General features: G+C 37.2%; 3 protein-coding genes across 4 annotated transcripts; 1 reads left to right on the top strand and 2 right to left on the bottom strand.

Moving 5' to 3' along the window:
- Nucleotides 1-8: 8 nt before the first annotated feature.
- On the bottom strand, nucleotides 9-1,016 carry LOC103321747 (uncharacterized). The gene has a single exon (XM_008223576.2). The coding sequence runs from the start codon at nucleotides 1,014-1,016 to the stop codon at nucleotides 9-11; it is 1,008 nt and encodes a 335-aa protein (XP_008221798.2).
- A 439-nt stretch (nucleotides 1,017-1,455) lies between these two features.
- RSZ21 (RS-containing zinc finger protein 21) lies at nucleotides 1,456-4,620 on the bottom strand. 2 transcript variants are annotated; one of them, XR_001677410.2, is made up of 7 exons: nucleotides 4,462-4,620; nucleotides 4,157-4,266; nucleotides 3,948-4,036; nucleotides 3,331-3,571; nucleotides 2,955-3,083; nucleotides 2,553-2,795; nucleotides 1,456-2,423 (listed from the first exon to the last, which is right to left on the bottom strand). XR_001677410.2 is itself a non-coding variant. In XM_008223560.3 (6 exons), exons 2-6 carry the CDS (start codon nucleotides 4,243-4,245, stop codon nucleotides 2,789-2,791), a joined length of 555 nt encoding a protein of 184 aa, XP_008221782.1. In that variant the 5' UTR covers nucleotides 4,246-4,266; nucleotides 4,462-4,620; the 3' UTR covers nucleotides 1,456-2,788. The 2 variants fall into 2 exon arrangements, 1 of the variants encoding a protein (XP_008221782.1); XM_008223560.3 differs by having other exon boundaries at nucleotides 1,456-2,795.
- A 1,607-nt stretch (nucleotides 4,621-6,227) lies between these two features.
- On the top strand, nucleotides 6,228-12,056 carry LOC103321731 (Potassium transporter family protein). The gene is made up of 9 exons (XM_008223559.3): nucleotides 6,228-6,645; nucleotides 7,509-7,737; nucleotides 7,839-8,087; nucleotides 8,503-8,553; nucleotides 8,877-9,137; nucleotides 9,741-9,793; nucleotides 9,883-9,997; nucleotides 10,127-10,381; nucleotides 10,842-12,056. Exons 1-9 carry the CDS (start codon nucleotides 6,388-6,390, stop codon nucleotides 11,897-11,899), a joined length of 2,529 nt encoding a protein of 842 aa, XP_008221781.2. The 5' UTR covers nucleotides 6,228-6,387; the 3' UTR covers nucleotides 11,900-12,056.
- The last annotated feature ends 3,716 nt before the right edge of the window (nucleotides 12,057-15,772 follow it).

The raw sequence follows: 15,772 nt of genomic DNA, 5'->3' as shown, positions 1-15,772 counted from the left end.
TTAAGAATTTATGGCAACCTTGTTGTGACAGTTTTGCAATCGTAGTAATAAACTGTGAGAACCACCCAATTGATAACCTTCCCCAGGCACACGAAGCTTGTGTCAAGGTAGTAGTATGCAAGTATATGTGGGTAAGTCCATGTGGCAAGGAGGGATGGCAACTTGAACCTCCAAACAGAATACAGAAGCATCCAAATGAGCCCTCTTAGTCTATTTCCTTTGGTTAACTTTGATGAGGCTGAAAGGGCAATTCCTCTGTTCTCCTCTAAGATGGAAACAACAACACTTAGGTTCCACCAGGCACTGTACTCTGCCCATTTAGCAAAGGCCACACCATAAACTATCAAATGCAAGCCCCGCGACAACCGAGTTGGGCAGCCTGATAAAAGTAACGGCCTAGCATAAAGCCAATAGTCAAGAACACTTGAGGAAAGAGAGCACAAGAGGGACACAGACAAGAATGGAAACATACGCTCATGCCACCTTGTTTTGGTTATTGAATTTCGAAGAAGATTTCGGAGACCCATTGTTGACCTCTCACTACTAGTACAGATTATTGAGGCAGCATAGATAGTTGTGAGGGCACTGAGGAAGTCAACAAAGACAGAGAGGTAAACTTCCAGAATTTGAATGGTCAGATTTAGAGCCCGTGACATATTGCCTCCATCATTAGTAAGAATTCTTAGCTGATATATTGCCTCCTTGATCAAACTAGGCTGGTAATTATAAGGCAATTCATGTATTAATCTCATGCAAAATAGTGGGAAGGAGGTAATCAATGTTAAGGCTATGAAATTGGGATTTCTAAATGGGATTTTCATGGCTGATTCGATTAGACCTACGGTGCCAAGAAACCATAGCTTAATCTCAGCAAATTTTGGGTTCGCCATTCCCTCAGATGTACCACTACGAAGTTTGAATACTGTGGGTCTTGCATTGGTTCCCTCTTCAATATATATGGCAGGAGTGCATTGACACTGTGATACAAACTCGTATAATTCTAGTTTTGCTTCCATTAGAATGGTACAAATCTAGCAGATGCCTCCTGTTAGTTTATTTTGGGGTGATAATCCAAAGCACATCAAATATTAAAGTAACTTGCATTATTGATTATTGAAATTTCCAAAGAAGTAAAGGACAACAGCGACATCCATTACAATGTTAAAAGAAGCCCATTCCAGCCAACTTTCCCAATTGTGTCACTTCGGCCTACTCGGAATCTGGGGTCCTTTTTAGTATAGCCGCGCGGCTATACTAATTAAATATAATATTTTACGAACGTTCATTTTCAATACAAATATTTTTTTACAAAATTTTCAATAATACATACAAAATTCACATATTAGACAATATAGTTCACTAACTATGAAAGGATGTGAGAGGCTAAGATTATTGCAACAAAAATGCAAGATAGTGACTTGTCCGCCATGATCGTCATGTAAAGTACGCAAGTACTAAACCATAACATTTGTTTCATAATTGCCTACTGTGAACCAGATCGGCATATCAATTTACAAATCAACAACGAAAATACAAATCAAATAGAAATGAAAAATAAACATTGCAACCACCAAGTCTCAAGAGTAAGGGGAAAGATCACTTGAGTCATGACCAACCACAAGCCAAACAGGGTTGTCATGCCTGACGGTCCTCAATGATGGATTCAGTTCTTCGGTCAAGCAACTTAAACATATTACGCGATGATTAAAATCTTATGTATGCTCGCGGTGTGTGGTTTGTAGAACCGTGCAAAGATAAAAGTGCTACAACAAGAAGATTTCAGAGGCAAGTCTTAGGTCTTGACGATGATGAGTTTGTGACGTACTCCACAAGCAAAAAAGGTCTGCAGTTCATCTCGACTCAGTGGGTAGATTAACCAACAATACTAAGTACGCTCTAAAACTAATACCATGGATGCTCTGGCTTTCAACCATTGATAACCAGACTCGAGTGAGGAGAACCAATAGGGCAACAACAGCTTCACCTTCTTCCTCCAGCTAGTAGAGAACTAAGAAGTGAAAGTCTGTCTTACTATGACAGAAGCACTGTTGACGATGATGACACTAATATGGTCAGATGCAGCCAGGTTTCTCAAGTAAAACAAGCAGATTAACGTGCAGACAACCAACAAGTACATGTTGTGCAGAGGTGCAGAGAGGGGGAAGGCAATAAACAGCTTCATCTTCTTGAGCCAGCTAATGAAAAAGGTTTATTCAGGAAGCTTTGTTGCAGAAGACTGCAATAAAAAAGGTGCCGCATGCAACCAAAGTAGAAAGTACCAAAGTTTCTAGATATTCCAGTTTCACTGAACAATATGCAGAAGCAACAAGAAGTAGAATACTCTGGAGGACGCAGAGATGGGAACCGTGAGCACTAAGATGCAGTAAGTGGCGAAACGAAGCCGTTTTAGCCGAAAATCACACCTCAAATCAAAACAAGCAAACTTTAGGAACCTCTAATGCAAACAATGAAATCCAACCACAAAGGACAAATTCACATAAAAATCATATATAAACAGATATAATATGGCAACTTAAAAGTAGGAAAAGGACCTCTTCAGTACGCTGAAGCGAGAAAGCCGACGCAAAACGGTGTCCAAGGCACCCCTTTTGGTGGCAAAAACACTTCGTAGAAGCAAGCCATCCAAATCCAAGTTTCTAACAAAACCCATAGTCACAACATCGACATAACTAACATGATTCTCGTCAGTTCAACCAATCCTATTAGAACTATAATATAGCAGAGATATCATCCCTTCAGGTCATCCAGCATTTGCTCCAATTCCAGCTTAGTCCCTGCAGAAGACAAACAAACACATGAATCAGCTACTCGTAGAAATCAACAAGAAGTGAAGTCCTCTAATACATAACACCATCCAAAATACACTTGCTCAACCTTACATTTAACATAATTTGTAAAAAGAAACAGCAAGACATTGTACAGCCATGACTTACCCATTGGCATAAGGTGAAGCACGACGAGCAGGGCGATATGGAGGAGACCTACTGTAGCTTCGTCCACGTCGAGGAGGTGTGACACTACGGCGTCGTGGAGGAGATCTTCTCCTACGCGGACTATAGCTCCTGCCACAACATAAAACATTTTTCAGTGCAATATTTTCAGAAAACTCAGCAGCCACAAGGCAATTAGTACAAAATAATTAGTAGGGTTACTCAGAATAATGTATCAAATATCACAAGTTTCAAGTCACATCCCATTTCTATGTGAGCTGGGAAACAAAGCGCAAGAAGGATGTGGCGAAGAGCATAATTTTACCACAAGATGTACAATGCAGAGGAATAAAAAGAAAGACATAGGTCTTCAGTATACCTGCGTCCATAACCATCATAACTGGGACTTCTGCGGCGTCGAGGGGATGGACTTCGGCGCCTTCCACTACCCAATCCTCGTGAACCAATACGCAAGCGACATTCACGAGCAAAATGACCAGGTTCACCACACTCATAACACTTTAAGTCCTCACCTCCACCGCGCCCGCGTCCTCCACCACCACCACGGCCTCCACCACCCTTAGAATTGTGAGAAAGCTCAACACGCCAACCATTTTTTCCTGTAGAAACAAAAATGGGAATAGGAAGCTTTGAGATGCTACGATGGTGAAGATGATAATGTTGATGATGATGATATATTATGATATGATAATAGCACAAAACTCAAACACATGGTGTACAGAATCTATCATAGAATATGATGGACATGCCTCTTCTGTGTGGCTTAACATCTTTCTCTAACAAAAATGGGCTGACGATAATAGACACGCTAACTATAAGCAATAAGTAACATGCATCTGAAACTATAGTTTAGTTCAAAAGGATGGGCCTTTGGTATCCTCAACAGGTGGAAGCTTCAACAAATTATAACTTGCAGTTGCTAAAGGAAAACTATGGTGTCAAACCAAATTGGAGTGGTAGAAGTGTCAGACAAACCATCCACAGCTTGAATTGCATCTAGAGCATCCCGGCGATCGTCAAATTCAATAAACGCATATCCAGGCGGTCTTCGAGCAACCCATACACTGTGATCAATTATATAAAAAAGTACCAGCACCAATAAATCTCACTGAATCATAAAATAACTATTGCGACTCATTCAAACAATGAAAAAGTAGAGGCATTTAGTAAGAAAGGAAAATAACCCTCGAAGAACACCGAACATCCGAAATTCATCTTCCAAATCCCTTTCATTCACTCGAGGATCCAAATTCCCAACATAAACCCGAGCCATCGTCGCAAAACCACTTTCAACCTAAGAAAACATATATATTTATACACATATATAAAACAGCAAAACCCATCAAAAAAGAATAATTTATTTTCCCTTTAAACTCATCGAGGATCGAACTTTTCATCCGATAAATTAATAATACTTTGGCTTTATACTTATTCTCAAAGTCTACGATATGTGAAACGAAAAAAGAGAGAAATAGCATCAAAATATTACCTTCGAAAAACCGCTAGAGTATTTGAGAGATGAACGATCGGAGCGACAAGGAAAAGAATTGAACGCTCTGCGCGTAAAATCGCAGAGCCCGAATAAACCCTAGAACCAGAAGCTATTTTGCGTTTTGCTTTCCCTGCTTCTTCTTATTCCACTTGTGAATGTGCGTTAAGTCAAATGGAGCCCAACTGGCCCACTTTTCATTATAATTCACCAGGCCCAGCCTTCTAATGTCACATAAACGACATGCAGTTTTTGTTGAATATTCCACGAATATGCGGCCGGTGGGTATTTATGACATCATCGTAGGAACCTACCTACCAACAGGCTGGTTCTGGGATTCGAGGGCCTTATGCGAAACTTTAATTGAAACCTTCACATAATTTAATATGAAAATACTAGTATTTAGGGTTTAGTATATTTTTTTTTTAGGAGAAACCATATGAATGTGATATATACAAGGATATGCATTAGAAACCATCTCCACCGAATACACTTTTGTATCAATGTGTTGCATGCTTGAGTATATATAAAAAATTTATAATATTAATATAAATAATATAAAGTATAAATAAAAAAATTCGAGCCCTCAAAAATCAAAGATCTTGTGCAGTGGCACCACTTACACCAAGTTAGGACTGTCCCTACCTACCAATAACAGAAGAATGGCCTTATAAGGCTTGTGATTAATACAGGCATTTTATTTAATAAATTTTATAGTCTAAATTATTCTAAATCATTTTAATTTACGAGAATATAGATCGGGTGTAACAAAACGTTTCACCTTCTCATGATGTTTTTTTTTCAATTCATTGTTCATAGTTCCAATGCCTTTTTTTAATTCATCATCATCACGTTTATTTGGGCTTAAATCTCTCGTAAAACCCATGATTTTAACAGGACAAAAGGTCAAAAATGACCAGCGTAATAAGATACTTTTCGTATGTGAGTCAGTGCACGGATAAGTGTGAGAAGTTTAGAGCAAACAGATCCTAAAAAATTGCCAAAATGGTAAATTTTTTGACCAGAAAATTCAGCTGGTTGAACAACAAAATACCAGATTTATCCTATGCTAACTAACATTCAAGACTACTTCAGATACTGATTTAAGTTTTTTTTTTTTTTCCTTTTTTTTCAGAATAAATGTCAACTGTTGTTTGTTTTAATCAGACGGTTGATAATTAACATGCATTTCCACAAATAATCAGATAATGAATTAGAGAGTGTGTGTAGATGCATGAAACCGCGGAAATGCTTTGGAGTCTTGGACCATCTTAAATATCGCTCTCCTTATTTGTAAATTGCAAAACGGTTTCAAAAATAGAGAACTGATTATCTAATTGATAGTTACTATTCTATAATGTGAAGTGAGCGATAAATTAAGGTTTGTGTAATTGGGTAAGAACAACAAACACACATATCCTTAATCAACTTACCTAACTTACATTTACGATAACTAGCTACATTGACACAAAGATTTTTCAATACAGTGAGAAGTTAGGGACTGACACAGATATTTAAAGAGAGAGCTATATATATATATATATATATATATATATATAAATTCTATTAAGTGAACAGATATATTAAAATATTGACAAATAAACAGATAAATTAAAATAAACAAAAAAGTGTCTGAACATATGAACATATGTACCAATAGGAGCTGAAAATCCAAGGAAAGATACAAGCATGATTTTCTTATCCAAAAAAAAAAGGCATGTGTTTTGTCGTAACCAATAATGTTTATTTCGTTACTCGTAGCTGTTGTCGTTGTCCTCACGCATTTCCCAGGTTCATCACCAGAGCATTAAGTTTCGTAACCCATTGTTGGAGATTCATCAGAACCAGCAGAGTTTGGTTCCCAGAGCGGTACTGGCAACAAAGTTAGGGTCTTTTGCATGTGGGTTCTGAAGGGTCTGTGGAAACATGAAAGAAGACGATGGGATTGTGGAGAGAAGTGAGAGGTTGGTGGTTAGGAGTGGGAGTGGTGGCGGTAGTGACTCGAGGTGGGTTGATGGAAGCGAAGTGGACTCAGAGTCACCTCCATTTTCGATGCTTTCTGAAAATATTTTCAGAGAAGGATATGGATCTCTCAGGAGGAGGCTTGCCAAGAAGCCCAAGAGAGTTGATTCTTTTGATGTTGAAGCCATGGAGATTGCTGGTGGTGGTAGCCACCATTCTAAGGTAATGTTACAATTGCTTTCAATATCTTAAATATTATGAAATTTGTGTGCTTTTATGTGTTATTTAGTTCTTGTTATCCATATGCTGTTAGTGTGTGTGTGTGTGTGTGTGTGTGTGTGTTAGTTCGTTTCAAATTCATGGACATGGTCTACGATTGGAATACGGAGTACCATCTGAAAGTTCGAAATCCAAATTAATAGTCTTTATTCTTCTTGTCATTTTTTGTTACATTCTTTGACCATTAAAGAAGATGGGACATTGGCAATTTGGTATTGATGCCTACCAATGTATCGAGAAATGCAAATGGATTGGCAATTTCATATTAACCTTTTGGGAGCAATGATTACTTAACAGATGATTACTTCATTCTTTAATATGATTCGCATCCTTGGGGATTTGAGAGTTTCCTGGAGATGTGAGAGGGTTTAGCTTTTGAAGCATGGGCAAGAACAGTTAATCTTAGCACACGCAGTTTATGTATGGAGTCCACAAGCTAACATATGCTTCACAATTAAGTAAGGTAAGTTGCAACAAGTAAAACAATACTCGAGTAAATGTCGTATATCAGCAGAATTAGGATTTGACAGCAAGTTTGTGTTGTCTCAGCATCCGTATTATCAATATGTGTTCGAGAGCGTGAAGGAAATAACATGCTTATTTTCATTCCCTTTGTATGTAACAATATGTGGATTTGGAAGTAAATTAAAGGAAAGGTCAAAAGCTTGCCAATTATTCAAAGGTCCAGGTAAAATGAGCCTAAGCGAACAGACACCTATTTGAGTTTTGCAGACAGAATTAGCTTGTCTCAGTTCTATCATGTACTCTACCTATCCATGTCTACTGACGTTTATTTAATAAATCAGGATGCTTCTGTTTGGAGCACTGTTGCTTTAGCATTCCAAACTCTCGGTGTGGTCTATGGTGACATGGGCACAAGCCCTTTATATGTCTTCGCTGATGTGTTCAGCAGGGTGAAAATCGAATCGGATGTTGACGTCTTGGGGGCTTTATCAATAGTGATCTATACAATTGCGCTTATACCCTTAGCGAAATATGTTTTTGTAGTTCTCAAAGCCAATGATAATGGAGAAGGTAGGCATTTCTCTTATCGAAGTTATTTTCTCCTTTAGTTCTTAGTGTTCTTGTTATGTTTATACTTGTTAACCCAACACTCTTTATTCTTCCAATTGTAGGAGGAACATTTGCATTGTACTCGCTGATATGTAGGTATGCAAAGGTTAATCTGCTGCCAAATCGTCAGCCAGCTGATGAACACATTTCAAGTTTTAGGCTCAAATTACCCACTCCAGAGTTGAAAAGGGCTTTGCGTATAAAAGAGACTTTAGAAAGGAGATCATTCTTGAAAACTCTCCTATTATTGTTCGTTTTGATGGGAACTTCAATGGTTATAGGGGATGGTATTCTAACCCCAGCAATATCAGGTACTTGAATGGATTGGGCATACTCCAGAAGCTATACTCAACCAAAAATATAAGTTTAAGCTGTAACTAATGATATTTTCTCTTAACACTATGTAAGCCAAATTGTTATATAGATATGAAATGACATCACTATTATCAGCCAGGGATTATTCTGGCATCTTCTTCCACTTCCTCTTCTTGGACAGGCAACCAGAATTAGGCATCCCTTCATAGTTGGAAAAAGGGCTTTCTTGACTTGATTCAGTTCATTATTGGCATTTTATAATCCCCAATCATTTACTTTGGAATTAGAACTTTTCGTTGGACCTGCCTGAACCTGCAATAAACATTTCATGTATTAAATGTGAAATCTTTTCTATTTTATCTTTGTACGAGTTGACTGATACATTTTTTTTTTCCTTTTTGGTTGTTGTAGTGATGTCTGCTGTGAGTGGCCTGCAGGGTGAAGTTCCAGGGTTTGGTACAAGTGGGTATCTTTTCCCTTTTGAGAACCTGTGGTTCATTTCAAGGTTCCAAGTTTCTTTTCTGTTCATGTCATTCTTTAATGATCATACATACCTAGGGTGTTGATATTAAACTGAAGTCCATTTGGTGGGCCATTGATTTCTTGAGGGCAGCATGCTTTGCATGACGCACTGGGTATGGATTGATCAGAGACAGTTATACGCCTTGAACCTACTAGACTGCCCGATAACTCTAATTTTTTGCTTGAGTTTTTTGTTTTCTTTGTAGTATGTGCCAATAATTGCATTTGGATTTGGCCTGTAATCTGATTGATTTTTATTACAGCTGCTGTGGTTGTTGTTTCAATCATAATCCTCGTGGTATTGTTCAATATACAGAGGTTTGGGACTGGCAAAGTGGGTGTCATGTTTTCTCCTATACTTGCTTTGTGGTTTTTCAGTCTTGGATCTATTGGAATTTACAATCTAGTGAAGTATGATATTACCGTCCTGAAGGCATTCAATCCTGCTTATATTTATTTTTTCTTCAAGAAGAACGATAAAGAAGCGTGGTTAGCTCTTGGTGGTTGTGTTCTGTGCATAACAGGTATATCTCACATTTAAAACCTTCAGAAGTACAGGATCCACTGGCAATATTCTTTAAATACCTCTATCATATGAGGCAGATCAGTGATCTTCTCCAACTGAAACAGATTTTGTGCAAATATTTGCTTATAATTTTAGAGGGAATGTTCTTTTTCTAGATAGCCTGGCATATTTGTAGCCAAACTGTCAATTTGAACCATTGATAAGAATCATAAGAGATTTTTCTTAAATGCATAGTCTAGATTGACAGTCTGCTAACGTAATATGCTAACATATGGGGAAACCTGATAAGCTTGTATATCATAAAACCTACATTTGGATATTGATGTCCTGCTTTCATATCATAAGACCTGATTTGTATCTTAAGCAAATTTCTTGAAATGAAATCCAAAAGCAATTGTATATTTGAAACTTTTTGTCCATTTAGCTCATTCTTTCCACTTAGATTTGTAAATTTAACATGACTGTTTGCAGAGCATGAATATAATATATATATATATATGTTGTTATAATGGGAGCCATTTATTCTTTTTTTTTTCAATATTTTCTTTTGGATTTATAGTAAAATGCCTGCTCAAATACATCACTGGTTATGCTTTTGCAGGAGCTGAAGCAATGTTTGCTGATTTAGGACATTTCTCTGTACGAGCCATACAGGTTGGCCAATGCATATCCATTACCTCTCCAAATTGCTTCATGAACATTGTTTAATTGAAAGTGTCCTATAATCTATACATCTTACACAGATTGCCTTCAGTTTTGTGGTGTTCCCCTGCCTTCTCTTAGCTTACCTGGGACAAGCAGCTTACCTGATGAAATACCCTGATTCTGCGTCTAGAATATTCTATAATTCTGTGCCAGGTAACTGTTGCCAACATCATGGCTACCCATTCTTTTCAATTCCTTTCTAATTGTTTCATAGAGGAGCATCTGTTTGTATTTGGTGCCTCAGTTTGACACTTCCAGTCCCTGAATTTTGTGAACAAACAGGAATTCTTTTCTGGCCAGTCTTTGTGGTAGCCACCCTTGCTGCAATGATTGCCAGCCAAGCGATGATATCTGCTACATTTTCATGTGTTAAGCAATCCATGGCTCTTGGATGCTTTCCAAGGCTGAAGATAGTTCACACCTCAAGGAGGCGAATGGGCCAAATTTACATCCCTGTTATCAATTGGTTTTTAATGATCATGTGCATAGTTGTAGTTTCCATCTTCCAGAGCACAACAGAGATTGCCAATGCATACGGTTAACTATCCTTTTCCTCTCTTTCCTATAATATTTGGTTGAAAAGCCAAAAAATATTCTTAGATTTTAATGAAGTTGGTTAAACTTTTCACATTCCAATGTTATGAAATTCTGTATGTTATAAATTTTACAAATAAGTTATGTATTAGTTCTATATGACCAAAAAAAAGGTTTCAAATTTTGAAAGCTGTAAATGATGCCAACATGACAGTAGATCTTTGTTTTCCCTCAACACGTAGTGCTTTTCTCCTGCTTTGTTTTCCAGCATGGTACTATTTCTATGACTCCCCAAATTCAGTAGTGACGAGTAGTTCCCTGAAAATCTAGAGCACAGGATTACTGAGCTTATATCCTTCACAACAATAATGACGAATTTTCTTAGTCGAACAGGAGTTTTAAAAATTACCAACTCTAATCCTGTAATGGTAAATTTTCTAATGCAATTATATTATTCATGCAGGAATAGCTGAAGTTGGTGTCATGATGGTGAGCACCACCTTGGTGACACTTGTAATGCTTCTCATTTGGCAGACCAACTTGTTTCTGGCTCTGTGTTTCCCCCTTGTATTTGGATCAGTAGAGTTTATCTACTTGTGTGCAGTTTTATCGAAAATCTTTGAGGGTGGTTGGCTGCCACTTGTTTTTGCCTTTTGCTTCCTCTGCGTGATGTACACTTGGAACTATGGGAGTGTGTTGAAGTACCGAAGTGAGGTCAGGGAGAAGATATCCATGGACTTCATGACTGATCTTGGCTCCACTCTTGGGACCGTGAGAGTCCCAGGAATTGGATTGCTGTATAGTGAGCTTGTCCAAGGCATCCCATCCATTTTTGTGCAATTCCTTCTTAGCCTACCAGCCATCCACTCTACTATAGTTTTTGTCTGCATTAAGTATGTACCAGTCCCAGTGGTCCCCCAGGAAGAAAGGTTTCTGTTTCGAAGAGTTTGCCCAAAAGACTACCATATGTTCCGCTGTATAGCCCGATATGGTTACAAAGATATTCGGAAGGAAGATCAATATGCATTTGAACAACTTCTTGTTGAAAGCCTGGAGAAGTTTTTGAGGAGGGAGGCTCAAGATCTTGCCTTGGAGAGCAATTTAAATGATTCAGACATTGACGATGTTTCACCCAGATCATGGGATTCCGGAGTCCCAGGAGGTGATGAGATTGAGGAACTTAAAATTCCATTGATGCATAGTGGAAGATTGCAAGACGTAGGAACTTCTACCTCAGAAGAAACTACTGCTGGTACAGCATTGCCGTCTAGTGTGATGCCATCAGATGAAGACCCAAGTCTGGAGTACGAGCTCTCTGCTCTTCGAGAAGCAATCGACTCGGGATTTACTTATTTGCTTGCACATGGAGATGTGAGAGCAAAGAAGAACTCATTTTTCTTCAAGAAGCTTGTCATAAACTACTTCTATGCATTCTTGAGGAGGAACTGCAGAGCAGGTGCTGCAAACATGAGTGTACCTCACATGAATATCATTCAAGTGGGAATGACTTACATGGTATGATTTGTTTATGACTTACAGAATTGTCTCATTTTATTGGATATTTATTTGCAACCTCTATGTGAGACTACACTGTAAGAGAATTATTACATCATAATTGGCTGCCTGTTGCCACTTTTATACAATCATCCTTTGTTGGTTATTGCAGCCCTTTACAAAATGGTCTCTGTCTTTCCCTTCTCTTTGCTTTAATTCATTTTCAACTTGGACCCCATCAGATTATCTCTTTGTGTGAATGCTTTTCTGCTTTTTAAAGCCATGCGAACATCAAAGTGATGTCCCCAAAGATTTCTTTATCTTCCTTTGCCTTGCTGAAAGTTGTGCTGTAGAAGAAGCCACTTGTTGTTGGGTCAATTTTTGTTGTCTGGTGTTTTGGCAAAGTAGCAACCCTTTGAGTTGCATATATATTCCTCTCATCTCATGTTGTCCTAGTGATTATAGTATTTGTCACAAATTAATTCAAACTTTCATTTACCTTTTATTTTTAAAAATTATCCATGGTTGTCATTTGAACCAAGAGTAAATGATACCAATGTCAAAAGTTTTTTTTTATTTTTAATGCATGCGATAGTCTATACTACAAGAAGAGGGGGTTTCTCATACACACACACACACTACTAAGGTGTCGTTGAGATTTGAATCCAATACCACTAATTTGCAAGTTAAAACCATTTTTCACTTGGTTATACCATGTTGGCTTTTCTTATTATAACAATCACATAAGGCCCAACTTATGCAGGTCTCAGCTTCATAATGGGCTAATTGAGATTTTCTCTCTTCTTTGTATAATATTTAATGAACAAACAAATAAGCCATCTCAGCTTAACTAATTATACTTTAAAGAGAATGAAGTGAAGAGGATGTGTGGATGGACAATAGATACTGAGTAGGGTTTGCACTTTGCATAATCATCAACTGGGTTGGGGGACCAGTTGAGTGGGTGGGCCCAGCGACTGATCTTCACCACGTGTCATGGAAGTTCATTACCTCCACCGAAACAAAGGGTGTGGATTTCGCGTTACCACATGGTGACCCAGAAAATGTAAGGTAGCAGACACAAAGTTGTTTTTGTTTTGTTGAATTTTTGTTGGGACACTAATTCCTGAAAACTTCTTTTGAAATATTAAAAGGTCAAACGTTAGGTACAATTAGGACTCTCTCATAGATAAACCTGACCCATATGTCTCAGAATAACTGAATAATTAAGGACATTTTATTTCACATTATCTCTATAATCAACAAGGTTTAGTGGTCCTGCTAAAGCTTTGAAGGGTCATTAGGCCCCAGCCATTTTCAGATAATTTTCGCATTAGTTTTTATGTAATTTTTGTACTTGATTAATGAGATTCTCTGCACTTGGCAAATAGGCTAATTGACCAAAGTAAAAGTAATATATATATATATATATATATATATCGGCACGCGCATGATCGCAATTTGAGAAATTAGTGTATTTTATAAATAAGTACCATGAATGAAAGGAACTCTTAACGTATGGAGGACTAAAAGTCCTTGATGAATAAATCTCACCGTGACATTTGGAGGGATTGTAATTTGTAGATTGCATTTCTTCAAGAATTAATTACCCCCACAAACTATATGCCGGCAGAGCTTGAAGTGTTTCCCCTTTGGATATCCCAGATATAATAAACCAAATGCATGAGAACTAACTGCAAGCTGGATCCACCGTCCATGGACCACGAGATTTGCTGGCCCTTGGATTTATTAATTAGAGTTGGAAACTAGTAATTAAATAAACAAACTGCTAATCCAGTCTGATCCCGCCGGTGCTTCTTGACCTAACAGTATTGTTGTGATTTCACAAAATATATATAATGTTAATTAATTTATTAATTATGCTCCTGGGCAGGTTTAATAATCTACCTAATCTCCCATGCTGAATTATAATTTATTATTTTAATTTGGATTGGTGATATTTATGTACTGCAAAGCTTGAGTTCTGGTTTTGATGCTGACTCTCTCCCACTCAACACCTTTGGGTCTGCATGGCCCCATCCCTCCATGCGGGTGGGAGACTTCTAATTTCGCATTCTCTTCATATTTTATTCTTGCTAGGTTAAATTTGATTTCTATATATAGTACTATATATATTATGATAGTTTGGACACCAATTACAAAATAAATTCATTACTCTTATAAAATAAATGTAGAGACGAGTTAAATTCATTACAACTAATTCCTTGGCACATGCTCACGGGTGTGCCAATTGGGTTTTTTTTTTAATGAGTTTTATAATATCTATTTTTTTAACGAGTTAAATGTAGTTCGAAGGTAATTGTCTCGTGTTTTTATTCATATTTTTTTATTCACTTTAATTTATCGTAGCTTTGACAAATGACAAAACTTTTGTTAGTAAATAAGCATCTAACTCAAAGTCGCATTTGGTAACCGATGAAGAGGTCTAATTTCTTTAAACAATTTAAAAGTTTTCCAAGCTACGTATGGTTTTAAAATATGCAAAATGTGGAGAAATTGTCTGCAAAATGCAAAACAATATAATTAATGGAATTGGTAAACATCTTTATCCTTTCCCAGGTACAATTGTTTGTATCTATCCCATTCATGCACGTTGCAACCCCCATTCAAGTCAATTACCTAGTCAAAGAAAACACCATTCTAGGCAAGCTAGTCAACAAACAAAAATCACCAATGTCGTACTTTTAACATTCTTGTACGAGACAATCTCATGATGAATTCCACGTTAAAATTGCAAAACTTTTTAGAGCTCATGGCTGCCTCATCAAATTTTGTTGAGGCGCACTTGGTAAAAGGTAGAGAAACGGAGGAAGACCTCTTACATATTTGGATGTTGTCTTTTATCGGAAACAATCCGTCAACACATCCCATCACATGTTTGATCTGTCTTTGCATCCCTCACGTTAATTTAGGGAACTCAAATAAGAAAAAACGTGAGCCATTCCCAAAATTTCCAACCATGCATGATGGCACGTGTTACGGCTCTAGAAGCAGGACACGTATATTCTTCATTTCATCCCAGAACTTTCTTTCCTTTTCTAAAAGAGAAAGGAAACAAACCAAAAAAGATTCAACTTTCAAGGACGGTGTGCATGATTAAGAAGGCATCATCGGCCAAATGATGCACAAATTTAATATCATCCATCATCACCAACCATGTTTCGAACATCCGAAAACGTAGAGAGATCGTTGTTCCCTTATATTAGAAAAATATTTGAAGGATTGGTAATCCATAATTAGTGACAAATTAATTCCCTTAAGAAAATGCTTGTTACAATCCGTTTGATCGCATATGTGTAAGTGATTGTTAATTAAAATGAACCTCTTATAATAAGAGTATTTTTTTGTCAATTAACAATTTATCATCATTTACGTCCTATGTGAAGAATTATAATCAACTAACTCTATTAAGACGAATATTTTGTATGGAAAGACGGTATTATTGCTTTCTTTTTCTAGGCTATTTAATTGCTAGACACTTCCATTGTGCTTGATTAACAACTTAAGCTAGAACAATCTTCTCTAATCCATATCCAACTTGCCAACTGGCACAAACACATTAATTCTTGTCAAACTCCATAAGCTAACTCATGTTCTGTTTCCTCTTTTGTTTGTGTGTATAATACATAACCACATTCATATTAGGTCATAAGAAAAAGGAAGAAAAAAAATTGTAATCAAAGGATATATATATATATATATATATATTGCCCAGTCTCCAAGTTTCCCAAACCTCAACTTTTTTCCGTTTTATTAAAAGGGGGAAGACAAAGATCAAATTATTTTCTTTTTAAGATGGAAAAACGTTATATCACTCTCCAAATGTTAAGAACTTATGGATAGGATTTGTTCCTAAAGACTGGCTTATAAGAGAAGGGT

The sequence above is a fragment of the Prunus mume genome, linkage group LG2 (genome assembly GCF_029339155.1).
Source record: "Prunus mume cultivar Tortuosa linkage group LG2, ASM2933915v1, whole genome shotgun sequence".
Classification (NCBI taxonomy): domain Eukaryota; kingdom Viridiplantae; phylum Streptophyta; class Magnoliopsida; order Rosales; family Rosaceae; genus Prunus; species Prunus mume.
This window is presented reverse-complemented; position numbering and strand designations above follow the sequence as displayed.